This window comes from Pelophylax lessonae (assembly GCF_965119305.1).
Source record: "Pelophylax lessonae genome assembly, chromosome: 5".
NCBI classification, from domain to species: Eukaryota; Metazoa; Chordata; class Amphibia; order Anura; family Ranidae; genus Pelophylax; species Pelophylax lessonae.
The window spans coordinates 61,206,580-61,226,579 of NC_138772.1; the positions used below are offsets into that span (position 1 = coordinate 61,206,580).

The following is a 20,000-nucleotide window of genomic DNA, read 5'->3' on the forward strand; positions in this document are numbered from 1 at the left end:
AGGGATAAAAGCCTCCATAGGACCAGAACTACATTCATGCTGTCAGATTTCCTGGACAGATATTGAAGTGTGACAGCTATGAACACAGCTGTCCCCGAAGACGCTAAACGCTTCTAACAGAAATTTTCTCTGCAGGAACTTGATCTAATTATTTCAACGCTATCCGTAGATCTGTGCCTTATATATTTATCTATGGTTTAATGGCTTCGCTTTCCAATTCTACAGCATCAAAGAGCTGCATGTGTATTGTGGCAGATCTGACAAATGTGACACAACAAACAACAAAGAAGAAAGAAAACCAGTCTCAAAATTAAAAAAAAAAAGTACAGGCTAAAGAACAATAAAAAAACATGAAAATTGCAATTCTAGTGTTTTATGGCAGACTACAAGTACTTTACAGAGCACAGCAACTCAATGAAGTAGGGAGTGAGACCCACAGTGTGTAGGAGCAGAGTGCGAGAAGGTTTTGAATATCAGAAAATTGGGAGATGTACACTCCCAACAAAAAACAAACACTAGCCATATATCTTAAAAAATGCATTCTAAAAAGTACAAGAAGTGTAAATAAGTATCAAAGCAATTGGAATACTTCTATCATATGCAAATTTGTAAAGATACTTGTCATATCAACAATATTAGACTTAATGCAGGTGGCTGGATTATGCCATGAATATTCTCATTCTCAACCCGTTTCGTGAATCTTAGTTCACTTTGTCAGGAGAATATTAACTGACCGAATGTAAACTAAATTGCAAGAAAGGATAGAAGTTAAATCACAGTAGATGGATGTATGAGGGCCACCATCATGTGTCTGTCCCAGGAGCTGTGGAAAGAGCAGGGAACTGCACACCAGGACCAACACAAATAACCCTCCAAGACAGCAGATGATAGCTGATGACAATCTGCAGTGCTCCACCATAGGCTAACTAGAAATTCAGTCCCCAGGGCACAAACATCTGCCAGACTGAGGGGACTGAGACTAAGCTCTCATTTATTACCTGCTATCATAGAGGAGTGACTTTCCTCTGTTGGTTCCTTATGTTGGCCCTGGTGTGCGGCTCCCTACCCTTTCCACAGCTCCTGGGGCAGACTATCTGTTCTTGCAATTTGGTTCATATTTGGTCAATTAATGTTCTCCTGATGAAGGGAACTAAGATTCACGAAACATGTTGAGAGTGAGACTATTCATGACATAATCCAGCCACCTGCATTTTGTTTAATATTGTTTATTTTGGAAGCATCTTTGCAAACTTGCACATGATGGAAGTATTCCAATTACTTTGATACTTATGTACATTCTTTGTACTTTTTAGAATTAATTTTTTGAGATATAATAGAACTTTTACTTTTATGTTTGTTAGCGCTTCTTATGAAAGTCCCATGGTCTGTTTGTTTGTTTTGTATCTAGTAACATGTAGGGATGGAGAAACGGCACAAGACCATATATATTGTATGCTCGGGAGATGTAGACTATATGGCCAAATGTCTGTGGACCATCACACCTTTTATCTTCCAGCATGACTATGTCCCTGTGTTCCATAAAGACATGGCCTGATGAGTTTTGTTTGGAAAAGTTTGTTAGGCTTACACCTTAACCGTACTGAAAACCTTTGAGATGAATTTGAACACTGATTGGAAACCAGATCTCAGCCAACATCAGTATTCAACCTAACAAATACTCCTTGTACATAGTCAGGAGTGTTGGAACGTATACCAAAACAAATTTGCGGTGCATAGCACCTTGCTCCTGCACTCAGAAACAGGATTCCCAGACCACTCCTATAACGGAACTCTTACTTGGCATCCCCAATGGCTAAGGCCTTGCTGCCCTTTAGGACTGGGGTGGTCAACAAAATAATGCAAACAAAAAACAAAGAAAGGGTGCACCAGCCTAGCGCATTATCCTCAGTAAGGCTTTATTAGTAGAAAATATAAATGGCTACTCACAAACAGAAGTAGTAAATCAACATATCAAATTCAAACATCAGAGTTGTTTTGCAAGGAGGAATGGGCAAAAATTTCAGTCTCTCGATGTGCAAAACTAATAGAGACATACCCCAAGCGACTTACAGCTGTAATCGCAGCAAAAGGTGGCGCTACAAAGTATTAACTTAAGGGGGCTGAATAATTTTGCACGCCCAATTTTTCAGTTTTTTATTTGTTAAAAAAGTTTGAAATATCCAATAAATTTCGTTCCACTTCATGATTGTGTCCCGCTTGTTGTTGATTCTTCACAAAAAATTACAGTTTTATATCTTTGTTTGAAGCCTGAAATGTGGCAAAAGGTCGCAAAGTTCAGGGGGGCTGAATACTTTCGCAAGGCACTGTAAGGGCTAAGAATAAATAGTGGACTTACCTTATTGGTGGAGGATAGGGTGGGGCAAGGGTGTGGTCCTAGGGGTCTTCTGGTGGGACGTGCTGCTTGTAGCATCAGTTTAGCAAGGAGACAGCGCAGGAAAAGGTTCTTTCTCCCTCCCTCCCGCCCCCTTTTTTCAGTTTTATCCTGGGTTTCCTTTTTGGGGTAGGATGGCGATGGTGTTGTCATAGCAGCGGGCAGAGGTCGCTGGGTTTTTGAAGGCAGAGGATGGTTAGGTTCTTTGGAGAACAAGGGTCTGGGCCTTTCTTCGGTATGGGTGTACCTACCCTAATAAGTGTCTGAAGTAATATGGAAGTGGTTAAGCTGGCTGTATTGGCTGGAGTATGGATAAACGTTTGTCACTGAGCCAGTGTAATTGCGGCTGGGGGCCCCTGGTGACGCAAGTTGGTGCCAGATACAGCCAGTTGGTCATTTAAGGGGGCCTTCAAAAATCGTAAAACCTATTAGAAGAGCAGATAGCTATATCAGGCTGTTTATGGTATGCTATGTTTTTTCTAAGAAGAATGTTATATTGTGTAATGAAGAGATTTGTTATTTATGGTTGTTTAATAAAAGGGCTGCTATGGCCTGTTAAACCCAAAAATAAAGATGTATTGGTGTGAAGTTATTTTATGTTGAAAAATTTGGTGAAGGGAAATGGTGGTGGTTGGGTAGGTCATGGCAGCCGTAACATTGGGCAATACCCAATGAAAATGCTAGTGCTGAGTGAAAGTGACAAGTATAAAATTACATCAAACCTAACATTAATAAATCAATATAGCAAAATTTCATATAAAGTGACCAAAGCTCATGTTAAGTGATCAGTGCTCCAAGCAGAAAGTCTTTATATGGTAAACAATAGTCCTTCCAATAATCCAACATTCCAACCATCATGTGTCCAGACTGCAAGTCCTTATAGTAGTGCTGCTATAAAAACGATATTTGGTGAAATTGCAGCAAAAAGGGAGTTCCGCAATAGCATGCAATGTGCCCCGTGTCTCCACACGTGCCCCCCTCTTGTTGCTTCACTCACCAGAGATCTCTTCACTCAATAGGGGACAGCGTTCACCGCTTCCCCTGGCATTATATGGATATCTAAGACCAGCCCTAGGACATTTCTCTTTAACATTATTTCCAGTCCCCAGCAATCTCAATCATGCATGGAAACGGTAGAAACAAACTCCATAGCGTAATACTGTAAATCAAAATTTAATAAAATAAACAGTATTGCACTTAAAATATTTTAAAATCATTCAGCATAGAAGAAATCAGGAAGTACGGGACACAATTTTTTGTGTGTGCAAATTAACACATCTTGGTTGCAATCAATGGCCCGCATTTGTGGGAGTATTTTGTAGAATAAAGTTCCATAGAAAATGTTGAATCTAAAAGGAAAGTTAAGGTTTTCTGACAAATCTCTTGGGGTGTACTCATTTATGCTGAGCAATGAAGGTACTAGATAGGTAGACCTAATAAATTGCACTGTTAGAGATGTGCGTGACAAAAAAAATGTGTTTCATTTCTGACTCATTTGTTAAGTTAATCATTTATTTTGGTCAAATTCCTTTATGTTAGAATGATTTGTTTTATGGAATTTGTTTTATTTATTCCGTTTTCTTTCGTATATTCAGGTTTGTTTCGTATATTCGTTGTCCGGAATTGATTTGTATTTTTGGAAGTTATTTCAGAAGATTTGTATTCATTCATTATGTTATTCTGGATGCTTTAAACATTAAGACTCCGTTCACATGTAGGCGTTTTGGGGCGTTTTTTGGGGAGTTTTTCTGCTCTAGGATCAGCTCTCAAAACGCCCAACAAGACAAATCCTATTAATTTCAATGGCCCCTGTTCACATCTGAGCGTTTTGACGCTGTGAGCAAAACGCCCAACGCTCAAAAAAGTACATGAGCTTCTTTTTGGGCAGATTACAGGCGTTTTCCATTGGTGTCTATTCAATCTAAAAACGCCTGCACAAAAATTGCGGTAAAAATCGCGGTAAAATCGCGGTAAAAAATGCACGACTCCCAGTTGTGCGACTCCCAGTTCAACTTTCATTGCGGCCTACTTGTGACTTTCAAGTGACTTTGATGTTTTGCATGTATTTCGGTTTGTTGTTTAACTGAATTGTACAGTTTATAGGTCACATTAAGTGACGGTTGACACTACCGCGGCACGACTTCATGGGCGTCCTGTCAAGTCGCGCGCACCGCGACTTCAGCGCGACTTGCACGGACTTCACATAATGGAAGTCAATACAAGTCGTTCGATGTCCCCCCGAAGTAGTACAGGAACTATTTTCTAAGTCGGAGCTACTTGAGTCGCTCCTATTAGAACGGTTCCCGTAGCACACAATGGACCGCGACTTGTCAGGCTGACCAGTCGCCTGACAAGTCGCGGTAGTGTGAACCGACACTTAAAGTGGAAAAAGTTCTGAAATGATTTATCTTTGTCTAATTTTTTTACATAACAGAAAACTGACATTTTAACAGGGGCGTGTAGACTTTTTCTATCCACTGTAAAGTGTGAACACACCCAAACTAAGTAACCACAAAAATATTTAATTTAACAAATGACTGTAAGATGATTGATATCAGCATTCAGAACTGCATGCTAGTGTGATCTGTAGTAAAATGGAGGCAAGACCTAAACTTCTTATACATAAATTAACTCATAATTTATGCTCACCTGTCCACTATGCCTTGGTTGAAAAGCAGATTTTTTTATTTTATTTATAAATTTATAAAAAAAAAAAAAAAAAAAAAATGTTTATTCTAATGTCACATGATAGCTGAATAGGACAGGTAACAGTGGGAGCTCTGTGCACTTTCGTCACAGCCGTACCTCCTCGGGGACCATGTGACATACAGGGATAATGAACCGCTTGCTGTGCTTAAGAGGCCTTTTCTACCAATCTGACATTTGAACAGCACATAAAAGTTCAGAGTAATTATCAAATATCATCTTCATACCATACGCAGAAATAAAAAGGGGGACACCCCAGTCTCCATGGATCACGGCAGCGAATGGCAGTTAACACCAGTTGACACTTAATAACAAACACACACAAATGTTCCTACCTCATATTCTTCAGCTTCTATCAGTAGCTTGGCGGTTGTGATGCGGGATTCATAAGGTGGGAAAACGGCCTGCAGGAGAAAGACATTTTTTACTATGATATTGGAATAGTGAGATTCCAATTATTTCAGTTACAAAATAAATGTAGTATATTACAGTTTTCATTTTCCTCATTCCTCAGTCTGATAATTTCACCTTTTGTTCTCTCAAGAAAGAAAATAATAATAATCTTTTCCACATAGGAGTTTTTTTTTCTTTATGTACAAAAAAAAAAATCTTATGTGCATAAGTTTTTTTTTTATTTTATTTTTTATAAAATAAGCAAAATCCTGAAAAAGAACATGACAATGAACCCACAAACATTATATATTTTCTGAAAGCGGACACCATGAACAATAAAAGAGTGGATATTTAAATTTTTTATTTTACATGATATGTGTGCAACAGTTTATCAAGCTCACATTTTTAGTAAAAAATACACTAAAGTTAATTTTAGGGCACACAAATGCAATTGTTTGGTAAAGTATAAAAGATGAGGTCGCAACGAGTAAATATATGCCAAGCTTCAAAATTACACACACCCGCGATCAGTAAAAATTTGCAGAGTAGGCTGGAAGCGGACTGGAGAGGAGCGCCGCCGATCGCATAGCTAATCCGTGGCAATCCTCTCTAAATACGGACCTGAGCAGCGCATCTTTGCCCCATCCAGCCTCTCAGGACCCTGGGGGACACGATCATCCAATTATTTTCAAAATCGAGCCACCGGGAGCAGATTTACAATCGCGGCCTAGTTAGGCCTAAGAGGCAATCCACCATAATCTTGCTGCCGGACATCATCCTGAGCCCCATCACTCACCCCAGCTGCCCTATGGGAGCATAGGTATCGGCCGATGCCTATATTTTGCGGGGTTGATTACAAAAAAGGGGTTTGAGCAGGATCGGCAAGAGAGGAGCATCGCCTACCTTACTCCCCAATCTGCAGCCATCCGGCTCCCAGGATCACCTGGGTGGAGAGTCGGTGTACCCACAGCTAATCTGATCCTCCCTGGAACCTTCATCCTGCTTTTTGGTCCGAAATACACGCTGCAGGGAGGCAGACAGGTTTGAGGCCTAGCAGACACTGCATCCAGGACTTTTCCTAAAGGGACGATCCATATATCACGGTGGACTGGGTAGGCACTGAATTCTTCACTTTTTGCCATCCTTCACTTGCTCAAGCCCAGCCTATCCTGCTTTCTGCCTCAGCTACAATCTATCCTAAACAGCGGATCCCTCTCTCCTCAATCCACCTTTACAATTTGCCTTCCTGATCTCATTCAATATCATTTCTGAGCAAGCAGAAATTCTGACAAGCTTCACCCTGAGATCATAACGTCCTCACAGACTTATCTATGCCTCTAAATTGCATTCCAAATTAATGAATTACAGTCGATGAAACATTTAAGTGATATCTTCTCAGTGCGCATGCGCGGAGCAGCGGAGATGGCCGCTTAGCTCCGAGGCTCCGTCTCGCCCCAGACCATCCGGCCCCATACAGCCACATTGAGCAGCGCAGCCGACACAGGACCCCACCATCCAACTCGGGGCACACCAAGGATCAGTTCTATGGCCTCGGGGACGGTCCGCAGGGATCTCTCCCGCAACCCGGGCTTCGGAGCGGAGGCTCCAGGCCTACACAAGATGGCGCCGCCCGCGCCGGAGGATCAAGATCCCGGGACAGAGGGGATGGAGGACAGCGACGGAGGGGGTCTCCCAACCCCCCATGCACTCCCGGAAGGCGCAGTGAGTACCAGCATCATCGCGGTCCCATCCCCTACCTCCACAGAGTCGCTCATCAGGCACACCTTAGGGGATTTACTCCACACCCCAGTCCGAGGCCTACAGTGCAGCCCCTCAGTATCCAACCTCTCTGAGCTTACTCCCCCTGCTCACTCTTTGGACTTTCATGCTATGATGTCGGCCTTCTCTAAGATGCTGTCTGATGGCTTAGCGCAGACAGCAAGCCAAATCACACACACCATTCAAGCAGACCTACAAAACCTGGGTTCCAGAATTGAAATCATGGAGTCCAAGATGGACCAAACAGTCTCCAGGACGAACCAAAACACTGACCGCATTCAGGACCTAACAGATCGCCTGGAAACCGCCATTTCCAAAATTGATGACCTTGAAAATCGCTCACGGCGTTACAACTTTCGCATTAGAGGATTGCCTGAAGCAGTTCAGGATGTCCATGACGCTGTCCAAGGATTTATTGCCTCCCTGATTCCCAACATCCCAGCACATAGGCTGGAGTTAGACAGGGCACACAGGGCCCTTCAAGCACCCCGGAAGGATAATCTCCCCAGGGACATTGTGGTAAAGCCACACTTTTATAAAGTGAAGGAAGAAGTCATGCGACTGGCCAGGTCCTCTGAACGTCTGGAAATTCAAGGACACCCGGTCCAAATATTCGCGGACTTATCGCCCCTGACGATCCAGAAAAGGCGTTCTCTTAAACCGCTTCTACATGCTTTAACCCAAAAGGCAATCAAGTACTGGTGGTCGTTCCCATTTCGTCTTTCTTTCGCCTACAAGAGTAAGACACTTGGTTTCTCTAGCTTTCAGGAAGGCGAAAAACTCCTTCTACAATTGGGCATCATCTCCCTGGAACTTTCACGTTCTACATCCCCGGCTCCAGCTGGCCCATCCAAAAGGCCTTCTCCAGCCAGCCCCATTGCCCAGGCGTGGGTGAAGAAGCAATCTAAGCGATCCAAGGACTCGCATGTCACCTGAACTGCTTTCCAGCCCCTTTTTTTTGTGTTCCAAATTTTTCTTCCACCTCCTCTCTCTGAGAAATGTTTTCATTTTTTTTTTTCTCAGATAGGGGACTCCTTGGACTCTTTTTTGAACTCTGTTCCCGGTTAATTTCAGGCCTGGGATCAGGCCGGGTGTGTTAAGTTGGTTAAATTCTTGCTGTCTGTTGCTATTTTTTTTTTTACAGGTTGGCCGTACATTGAAATCTTGCTGTACGGCTCTTTTCTTGCTCGATATCCCCCATACCTCATCCTTGCGGTGGGAGTCACATTTTTGCTTTGGGGGGTTGGTGGACGACCTAGGGGTCGCATGGTTTTGTTGGCTGACGCCCGTTGGGTTGGTATAGCCTCTGCCCGGGTCCTTCCACCACCTCCCAGAGGAAGTAGAGGGATTCATCACTCCTTGATTCATCATCCGGAATGACATACATGTTTGGAGGGTGGGGGGTTTGGGTCGGATGGTTGGCCCTGGTTCTCACCACAATGTTGTATTTAAGTTTATGTTCGTTATCATAGCATTTGGGTTGGGGCCGGGTAGGTCTGGGGCGCGAGCTTTGCGCCTCCCTCTGACCCCGTCCAGTGTAATATGCCCTGGGCGGCGTCAGACGTCTGTCTGCAACTTTCGCGGACAGGTAACTTTTGCTTGTCTCATGGTCTGGGCCTAGGCGGGCCTGGCCTGGACCTAGGGGGGGAGGGGGCTCCCCTGGCTTACATGCCTCAGGGGCCTCTGGGTTGGTCTTCCTCTTCCCCGTCTCTTTCTCTTCTTCTTTGCCTTTCTCTCTCTTATCTGTCTGCTTTCTCTTCAGATGCTGGAGTGGACTCTGTCTCCTCTTCAGACGGTGGGTGGACTGCTGTGATGGTGCTCCGGTTCCTCCGACTTCCCGAACTCCTCGGAACTTCAGGTGGGTCCTTCATTGGCGTTATAGCTCCTCTCTGGATTTATGGCGGTTAGTAAACCATCTCTGGCTCCTCTAAAAATTGCATCGCACAATGTTCAGGGGATGAATTCCCCAGTTAAGAGACGGAAATATTTTCAACATGCACACTCCCAAAAATTTGAAGTGCTCCTGCTCCAGGAAACCCACTTCCCTGATACTTATTTGCCTAAATTCATACACTCCAAATTTCCACAGTTCTTCCTGGCTAACGCAGCTAATAAGACAAAAGGGGTTGGCATTTTCTTTTCTAAACACTTGGGCTTCTCCCCCACATCAGAAGTTAGAGACCCGGAAGGGAGATACATTCTGGTGTCAGGGACAATGGAGGGGATTTCCTACACGTTTGTGTCCTACTATGCCCCCAATCAGGGACAGGCTAGGTTTTTCACCAGAATGTGGGCGAAGCTTGAACCGTATTTAACGGGTACCTTGATAGTTGGGGGTGACTCCAACACGTCATTGGATAAGATGTTGGACAAGTCCAGCCCTAGGCGCCCTAGGGTCTTGGGGCCACCAAAACGTGGTCTCACCATCGCTAAGCAACTTAACTCACTGGGTCTGATAGACATATGGCGGGAACTCAACCCTTCCTCCAGGGAATACACACATTTCTCTGCCCCTCATGGCACATTTGCCAGGATTGACCACATTTTCTTGTCATCGGCTGAGGTCCCTCTGGCCATTAAAGCGAATATTAGGGAATCACCTCTTTCGGATCACTCCGTGGTCATCTTGGACCTCCTGTCCCCTAGATCACGGGATGGGGTGCGCAGGTGGCGTCTGAACGAATCTTTGCTCAGTAATCCCTCTCTCTGCAATATGCTGGAAAAAGACATTACTGAATACTTTCATTTGAACGCTCAAAGCGGGGTCTCACCAGAAACCGTGTGGGCTGCTCATAAGGCTGTCATGCGGGGTAAGCTTATCCAGCTGGCGGCGAAACTTAAGCGGGAAAATCAAATTGATATAGCTAAACTGGAGAAGGAATTCCGGGAAGTGTCTAGGGCACATAAGAAAAAACCAACTCTAGCGTCGCGACAGTGTTTGGAAGCGGGTCGTCTGGCCCTGAACATGGCTCTTACCACCCGGGCAGAGAAAAGTTTACGTTGGTCCTCTGCACAGTTCTATTACCAAACCGACAAAATAGGACCCCGGCTAGCTGCTAAACTTTCCCCCAGGCCCAGATCCTATGCTTTTCCCAAAATTAAGACTTCGGATGGATCCATGACTCAGAACCCACAAAAAATTATGACCGCTTTTTACAAATTCTACTCTCAGTTGTACACTCCTAGTGAGGGAGCGACCATCCAGGGCAGGACGGCCTTCCTGGATGGCCTGGCATTACCTAGTATTTCCGAGGCTCATATGAAATCCATGGAATCCCCCATCTCGGAGCTAGAAATCTTAGAGGTAATTAAGCATTTGAAAAAAGGTTCGGCCCCCGGGCCTGATGGGTTTTCCTCGGGTTATTATAAAGCGTTTGGTCCAGTGCTTGCCCCGCATTTGGCGCGTTTTTTTAATTCCCTTAGGCAGGGACAGCAATTAGAGGCTTCGGCCAATACCGCATACATTTCGGTTATCCCGAAGCCGGGCAAGGATACTTCTGACGTTAAAAATTATAGACCAATCTCACTGATTAATAACGATTTAAAAATTATGACGAAAATATTGGCCAATAGGTTGGCGGATTTTATAGGCCGCTATATTCACAAAGATCAGGTGGGGTTCATGCCGGGGAGGCAGGGACCTGACCAGATCCGAAGGGCTGTGGACATCATTTCTCTTCTGGGGGCCCCCTGGGATGGAGGGAGACCCCAACAGGGTTTCCTCCTTTCCTTGGACCTCCAGAAGGCCTTTGACACGGTTGAATGGCCATATGTGTTTGATGTCTTGAGCAGGTGGGGTTTTGGCCCCTCTTTCCTAAACACCTTAAGAGCCCTCTACTCTTCTCCTATTGCGCACGTGAAACTGCAGGGCCACTATTCGGACGCGTTTCCGATACACAGGGGGACCAGACAGGGCTGTCCACTGTCCCCCCTCATTTTTGCGGTGGCCATCGAAACGCTGGCTATAGCAATCAGAAGCCATCCTGATATTAAAGGGATTTTGTGCGGGGGTAGAGAACACAAGTGCGCATTGTTCGCTGATGACCTTCTTCTTTTCCTCTCGAGACCGCTCATTACTAGTCCCAATCTTCTCAGACTGTTGGATGAGTTTGGGAAAATCTCAGGCCTCCAGGTAAATCTCTCTAAGTCAATAGCCTTGAACGTCAGTCTCCCGCAATCAATGTTGCAGACCCTCCGGGAAAATTTTCCGTTCTCCTGGGCCACCACCTCTATCCCGTACCTGGGGGTCAATTTGACCGCCTCCATCTCCTCTTTGTACCAAGCCAACTACCCGCCTCTGTTCGCTAAATTGTCTACCGATATGGAACTTTGGGCCAGAGGGAACATTTCCTGGTTGGGAAGAGTTCATTCTGTTAAAATGAACCTTCTCCCCAGGATATTGTACCTTTTTAGATCACTCCCGATACAGGTAACTAAAGGGAAATTGCAGAGTCTTCAATCCAAGATGGTTCAGTTTATTTGGGGCACCAGAGGTCCCCGACTCCCGCGGAGGGTCCTCTTCAGAAGCCGCTTACAGGGGGGCCTAGGGGTCCCCCTGCTTTGGAGATACTACCAGGCAGCCCAACTGGCACAATTCTCGGTGGTATATGCTATGGGGGGCAGACCGGATTGGGTTGATATGGAACGACAATCGGTCCCTAATCACACCATAGATTACTTGGTTTGGGCTCCTCCAAGTAGGAGACCTCCTGTATTGGCACCTTCCCTCTCTCACTCATTAGCGCTGTGCGATAGACTATATACACATCCTACACTTATCTCGGCTCACAAACCCCTGACACATATTTTTAACAATCCGGACTTTGTTCCGGGACTAAACATAAGGGCTTTTCGATGGTGGACCAACAAGGGACTATTCAGGATAGGACACTTCCTCTCACCTCAGGGCCCCTTGTCAGTCGCACACTGTACGAGTAAGCTTGATATGCCTTCCTCAGAAAAATTTAGGTTGCACCAGATTAGACATTTCCTATCATCTATGGTCGCAGGTTCAGATGTTGAACCCCGGGCCACTTCATATGAATGCTGGTGTGCACAAGCTCAAGTCCAGAGGGGAGGTATTTCGTTGATTTACAGGGCTTTGATCGACTCACCTGACAAGCCCGGTTACGCCCTTTCCTGGGAAAGGGATCTGGAGCTATCGTGGGAACCGGACACCTGGAACTCCATTTTCCGGAGGGCTTTTAAAGGTATCTTGAATATATCTCTAGTTGAAGCTAATGTTAAGATTATTACGCGTTGGTACCTTGTTCCCACCCGTCTAGCCAGAATGTACCCGGGGACTGATCCTCTTTGCTTTCGCGAGTGCGGACATCAGGGTTCCTTGCTCCATATTTGGTGGGAATGCCCGCGTATCCGTAGTTTTTGGAATAAATTGTTTAGTCTGATCCGCAAAGTTACCGGGCTTCCGGCTCCCAGGACCCCGGAAGTAGCACTGCTTCTTGGCTCTGGTGTAAAAGGGCCCAGAACCAGTTTGAAGCTCATGCATTTCATGTTGTTGGGGGGGAAGCTTACCTTGGCTCGGGCTTGGAAGTCCCCCTCGGTCTCAATGGGGGCGACCAAACGCAAAATCTCTTGGATCATGACCCAGGAGAAGATGGTCAGCATCTTCCGTGACAAGCAAGCGGAATTTGAAGCAGTATGGGAACCCTGGCATCTGTACATCTCACCTCCCTCATCCTAATTGTCTGTGTTTTGTATTTTCTCCACCCGATCCCTTCTTGCATCCACTCCAGCATCTCCATCCTTTCTCCTATCCCCTTTCTCTTCTTGTGTTCTTTCCTTCTTTTCCTTTCCTTTTCTTCCTTTCGGATATTCCATACTTCCTCCTTTCTTGTGGCTTATAGGGTATCTACCTCTCTCAGGACCTATATCTTCAGAGGGTGATTATATGCAACCCCAGTTCATAAGATTCAGGGGGGGGGTTCCCCTTCCTGGTTTACAGAGGGCATTTGTAACTTACATGGAGGTCCACGGTTATATTTTTCTGTGCTTTGCTTGCGGGCTGGGATTCTGTTCTGATCCTCAGACGTTTTAGTAATACTGTTTTAGTAACCATGCCTATCTCGTATTGCATTGTTGCCATTATTATCATTACAAAGTCCCTTTCCGAGAGGGCTCTGTATATGACACATTGTATACCTTTCTTATGCAATATTTCCTGAGATTGTATGTTATTAATCTACATATGTCTTACAAAATAAAAAACTTTTGCAAGTAAAATTACACACACCCGCAAAAGGACAAGCAGCTTCGATATACTAGATTTTCCGCAGGTGATGCTTTAAAAGCCCCTGCAGGTCATCACTTTAAAATAAGTATCGATTGGCCTTAGAATTATTGCTCACTCTGGTGTGCGCAGTGATATGTAACATGTGGAGCAGAAGCAACATTTTTGTACACAGGCACCCAGACAGGTGTTTTATGTTCAAGTTGGTACATGGGGGTGGGCTCAAGATTTTTTTAGGGGGCAGTTGGGTTGTGAAGTGCTAGGGTGTGGCTTTTTTTGACACTTTTTTTTCCCCTCAGTGATATTTGTGACCTGTTCTCTGTAATAAGACATCAGGGGTCTTTGAGACCCCCTGAGGTCTCACCTACCCTTTATTGAGGCTAAAGGAGCACATATCATGCCCCATTAGATTTTTCCCTGACCACAGTGGCCAGGGAAAGTGACAATAGAAACCAGAAGTAACATTATACACATGGCTTCCAGGTTCTTTACAGCTTGCGGGGGAGTCAGCCAACAGATATTTGCTGGTCTTCCTCCCCTCCGCCAGACGAAACACGCCACGTGGGTCCCAGGCTTGCAGGTGGGACAGCCGAGCCTGGGAAGCCAGGCGGGGCAGGCAAAGTTTCGAAGGTCATAAAAAGCAATCAGGCGGCTGTATAGCCTGATCACTTTTATTAGAAAGCCAACAGGCAGCATGTGGAGTGTATGGAGGGGTCCGACTGACATGATTGACTTATGTGCCATCTGAATTCCAACCATTTGAATCTTGAATCCACACATAACTTTCACTCAGTCCACATTGAATATTTAGATGTTGTTCTGACAGGCAATGAGGAGGATGGCACAGTCTCTACCAAAACATTTAGGAAAGAGAGTGCTGGCAACTCTTGACTGCTGAGGCGCATAGGTCCAGAAACAAAGTTAACGTTATGACCCAACACCCCCTTGCCCCCTCCCCATATAAAAAAACAACGCTTACCACAATTAAGTTGGAAAGGGCAAGGCCCCAGCTTTTATTTATTTTCCAATAATAAACCAGAACACGTCTAGACCAGTGCCAGTCACAGTTGTACTGTAAGCACTCTTAGTCATTAACATAACTTCCAAAAAGTGGTAAGGGGGAAGGGGCTGTCCTTACCATCAGTGCTTGACAGACAGCCTACCCCCCAATTTACAAACAATGGTGTAACTCATTACCGGAACTTTAGCGCTGGCAAGGTCAAAACCGCCACGAATGCTGTGACAGACCGACCGAACGACAGGGTGGGGGGGGGGGGGTGGTCAGCTCTTCACCGCGATTCTTCTCAAAAATGACCCAAAATTCCTTGGGAAGGTCCTCTTAACTGAGCTCAGGCCCATTCCCATACCCAAGGCTCTGTCCAATCCATTTGACCCATATATCTTCCTGCTTGGTCCCAACTCCTGGCCATGCCCCCATCAGTCAAGGCGCTCTTTCCCTACAGGGGTCAAGAGGCCTTCATTGTTGTTAGCCTCTCATTGCCGTCCTCCGCACACTCTACGAGCATTACCTGTAGGAGGGTTCATTAGGGCTAAAATAAATTCTTCTCTGGACAGGGAGTGTAACATTGTATCGGGCAGGCAATAGAACGAAATTATAGTGAAGAATTAATAAACAATTAGCCAATGAGAGAAGTCGTAACATGTTAATTAACCCGACTTTTGGAGGTAAGAAACGGCCCTCTTGCAGGAAAAGAAAAAGGCATATATTTTGTAACTTCATATTCAGCACAATATAACCAAATAGTGAAAATTATGAAGCGTTGCCTTCCTATTTTATATGCGGATAATGTACTTTATTATATTTTGCAACAGGGCTGTTATTTTTCTAGCAGGAAAGCTTCTGCTTTAGGGGCTATGTTGTCTCTGTCTCTTTTTCGTTCCCACAGTCCTCGGACATCTCACACTTGGCTGAGGACGGTGGGATCATATCCATGTAGTTTTCCCACATGTAAACAATGTGTAAGACATAAAAGTACAAGTGTCACCTCCTTTTCTACAGGAGAGTCTTATTCTCTCAGGCATTACACTAAAATGGTCATTTATGTTGTAGAGTGCAGAGTCTGTCAATTACAGTACGTTGGATGCACCATTCGGAATCTGAGGATAAGAATATCTGAACATTTTAATGATGCATCGAACGTTAATGCTAAAACTATTTCTAGTGTGTCCAAACTTTTTAGGGAAATTCATGGGGGTAACCTCAATTCCTTTTCCTGTTTTGGTTTGGAACAGGTTGGAAGACCAGCTAGAGGAGGTGACACACACCGCAACCTACTTCAACGTGAGGTGTGGTGGATACACAAGCTTAACACCAGAGTGCCCAGTGGAATGAATAATAGAATGGACATAAACCTTTTTTTGAAATAATTGTGTAGCATGTAAAGTGTTAATGTGTATTTTTTTATTGTGTATATTTTTTGGAGTCTGACCTAATTGTGCCCACCTCCCCCTGGTGTTTTGCATTGATCTTAATTGTAATTATGCATGTACAGCCCCTAGTTTTAGGCACAGTTTGTTACTATATAAATTAGATTTTTTGGCATATGTGTATGCTATGAGGAAGGCTTAAAGCATCTGTCATGTTGCTACTGCTGTTAATGCTGGAATACATTTTTGCAAAGAAGAAGCTTTTGTGTGCTGGCTTCCTTTATATAGCATGTGGAGTGTACTTTCATTAGAAAGCCAGCAGTCAGCTTTGTGCATTGACATAGGTCAGTGGCAGTAAAAGGGTTAAAGGAGACCTGTAATGTGTTAGTTGAACCTGAAAAAAGGTAGACGGAGGGCAAAGGACTATTCACTAGTATTGCTTGTGCTCTCCCTGAAGTGGCTCTTTTAACCATTACTCAGGGCCAGTGCCATCCATAGGCAGGGTAGGCGCTGGCCTAGAGCGCAAATCAGTGGGGGGCGCTGGAGAGTGGCATTGCTATGTGGGTGTGGGGGTGCAGAGCAGAGCCAGAGCATGACACCAGGTCCATATTGACACCGGGCATCGCATTTAGAGGGGCGCTGCGGCTCCCTCCTTCCTTTTTCTGGATCGCTGCTATCCTCTGAGCTCCTCTGCGCAATGTGTGAGGAGGATGGGGGAGGAGGGAGCGAGGCAGAGACATACACCTTGCCCGTGGTCTGATCATTCCACACAGGATCTCCCTTCGGCTGCAGCCTGCTCGCTGCGGACCTGACTATAGCCTCCTCCTCCTCTGTACACAGGCCAGGTAGAAGAGCCGAGGAGGATAAGGGACACCTGCCCACAGGCTGATCTCTGATTATAGGGGTCTTACAGAGGAGGGGGACAAGGTGATTTGAAATGGGGGGGGGGGGGGTAACAAGGGGCCGGTTATGCTGCAAGGAGTGATTTTAGGGAGGGGTTGGGGGTTAGGGGATGTTTACTAGGAGGATGCTTTGTTTTGGGTTAGAAAGGATTTGTGCTAGGAAGAGGGCAGCAGATTTGAAGTTTGACCACCCTCAGCACAATTCCTCTCCCCTCCTAAAGCACCTCCTAGCACATATCCTTTAATCCAATCCCGTCACCCCAATCCTATCCCAGCTCTATCTATTCCTCTGATCCCATCCCAGGTCCATCCATCCCCTGATCCCATCCCGGCTTCATCTATCCCCTGATCCAATCCAGTCTCCATTCACCACCCAGATCCCATCCCAGCTCCATCCACCACCCTGATCCCATCCTGGCTCCATCCATTCCCCTGATCCCATCCCGGCTACACCCATCCCTTGATCCCATCCCAGCTCCATCCATCCCCTGATCCCATCCCGGCTCCATCCATCCCCTGATCCCATTTTGGCTTCATTCACTCCTTGGTCCCATCTATGCTCCATCCACTGTGGCAGGCTGGTAGGAAGAGGCACGCCAATGCACTAGCCTGCTCAGTGCCAGGGGGGAGGTGACACCATGTTTTACTGCTCCAGGTGACACCACTAGTGCTGGAGGTGCCTCCTCCTTATTAGCCGACTGTGCGGCTTAGGGACAGCCTGAGAAGGAAAGGGGACTTCCTGCCACGAAAAGCTCAGTGTCTCCCCCCAGTTCAGATGGGCAGATGGTGGATCCTGGCATTCCAGGTAATGGCAGCTGAGTGAGCAGTGTCTGTGACAGCTGATGATCTCCCGCAGAGGATCCCCAGTGATACATGTACAGGTACTGACCCCCCCCCCACACACATACACTCACACACACACCTTCGAGCCCCACTGGCTGCAGGGGGCAATCTACAGATAGGAGTATCTGCATGAGACCCCCCACCCCTGGCGAGCTGGCACTCCTTACTGCCCCATGACAGACAGACATGGGTAGTAGGCTTACGCCTGCACTGCACCCTGCTTCTTGTGACTGATTTCTATCTATTTACTACCCTAGCCAGTCTATATACTACCCTAGCCTGTCCTTATACTGCCCTAGCCTGTCCTTATACTGCCCTAGCCTGTCCTTATACTGCCCTAGCCTGTCCTTATACTGCCCTAGCCTGTCCTTATACTGCCCTAGCCTGTCCTTATACTGCCCTAGCCTGTCCTTATACTACCCTAGCCTGTCCTTATACTACCCTAGCCTGTCCTTATACTACCCTAGCCTGTCCTTATACTACCCTAGCCTGTCCTTATACTACCCTAGCCTGTCCTTATACTACCCTAGCCTGTCCTTATACTACCCTAGCCTGTCCTTATACTACCCTAGCCTGTCCTTATACTACCCTAGCCTGTCCATATACATGCGGACCATGGCTAGGAAAAGAGGCGGTGCCGCCACTATTTGTCTTCCGGTCCGGGTCCAGAAAAGCTGGTGCCGGCCTGTGGACCAAGGCTGAAGAAATAGGTGGAGAGGCGTCACATAAATATTGACCCTGCTACCTCCACCGCATACATGTACAGGGTTAAGGGGTGAGGTCAAGGGTGGAGCCGGGGGGGCAGCAAAATGAGGTTTCCCCTAGGGTGTCAAAAATCCATTACTGACTGCCAAGAACTGTGTCTCTGTGTGGAGGCAGCCATCTTAGCAGAAGAAAGGCTTTGCTTCCTCATGTCAGAGCTGCCCTCCCGAAGACTGGTGATCGGACGATTGGTTGGATAATGGTCAACAAGCAGGAGAAGCAGAGGAATCACAGATCCACAAAATGGGGACCCATTCATACCAGCAGCATACGCTACCGCACTGATGCTGGTGTGTGCTGGAAGGGAGTTGTGCAGATAAAAACAGCACATTACACTTTACTGTTTTTTGTTCAAGTGACCAGGATCTCAAAATTAAATTACTCTGGAAAATATAGAAGGAAGATTAATTACTTCATCTCCGGAAGCCAGGTTTTTGCGCGGTTGTGCGACATTGTACACAAACAAAATTTAGGTTCTTTTTTTCCCCACAAATGGAGCTTTCTTTTGGTGGTATTTGATGACCTCTGCATTTTTTTTTTTTTGCGCTATAAACAAAGAACCAAAAGGTTTACATTCTGCTATACAACATATCCAAAAAAAAAATGTAAAAAAAAAATCAAATTTCTCCATCAGTTTAGGCCAATATGTATTCTACTACATATTTTTGGCACAAAAATCCCAATAAGCGTAGATTAATTGGTTTGTGAACAAAGTTATAGCATCTACAACAGTGGTTCTTAACCTTGTTGGAGGTACTGAACCCCACCAGTTTCATATGCGCATTCACCGAACCCTTCTTAATTGGAAAAATAAAATATGATTTTTTCAAATTCAAAACATAGGTATATATTTAGGTATATATTTAGGTATATATTTATACATAGGTGCACAAAATGAACAAAACCATTAAAGAACAAAACCAAAACCATTAAGAACAAAGAACAAAACCATTAAAACATGATTTTCACACAAAAACACTGGGGGTGGGAGGGCATACCATGCGGTGTCAGGAGGGCACAAACTGGGGGGGAGGTGTTGGGAGGGCATACCATGGGGTATCAGGAGGGCACACTCTGGGGTGGGGTTGGGAGGGCATACCATGGGGTGTCAGGGGGGCACACACTGGGGGGGGGGGTTGGGAGGGCATACCATGGGGTATCAGGAAGGCACACACTGGGGGGGTTGGGAGGACATACCATGGGGTATCAGGAGGGCACACACTGGGGGGGTTGGGAGGACATACCATGGGGTGTCAGGAGGGCACACATGGGGGGGGGGTTGGGAGGATATACCATTGGGTGTCAGGAGGGAAGACACTGGGGGGAGGTGTTGGGAGGCCATACCATGGGGTGTCAGGAGGGCACACACTGGGGGGGGGAGGTGTTGGGAGGGCATACCCATGGGGTATCAGGAGGGCACACACTGGGGGGCATTCACAATGCTTTATTGAGCTAAATGAAAAGGACATGCATTTCCATTTGTCAGCTAACAGCACCTCTATGCTAAGCTGCAGTAACTCAGCAGACTTAGCATAGAGGTGCTTGTAAACTAATCCACCATGTGCAGCTAGCTGAGCCTACCTCC

The 20,000-nt window shown here is 45.9% G+C and overlaps 1 protein-coding gene across 1 annotated transcript in view; it reads right to left on the reverse strand.

The window, feature by feature from the left end:
* Positions 1-20,000, reverse strand: part of LOC309555684 (uncharacterized protein) — an 840,923-nt gene that overhangs the window by 610,978 nt on the left and 209,945 nt on the right. The window contains exon 8 of the mRNA XM_082257724.1: positions 5,434-5,502. Within this exon, the coding sequence (XP_082113850.1) occupies positions 5,434-5,502 (69 nt within the window). The remainder of the gene's footprint in view (positions 1-5,433; positions 5,503-20,000) is intronic.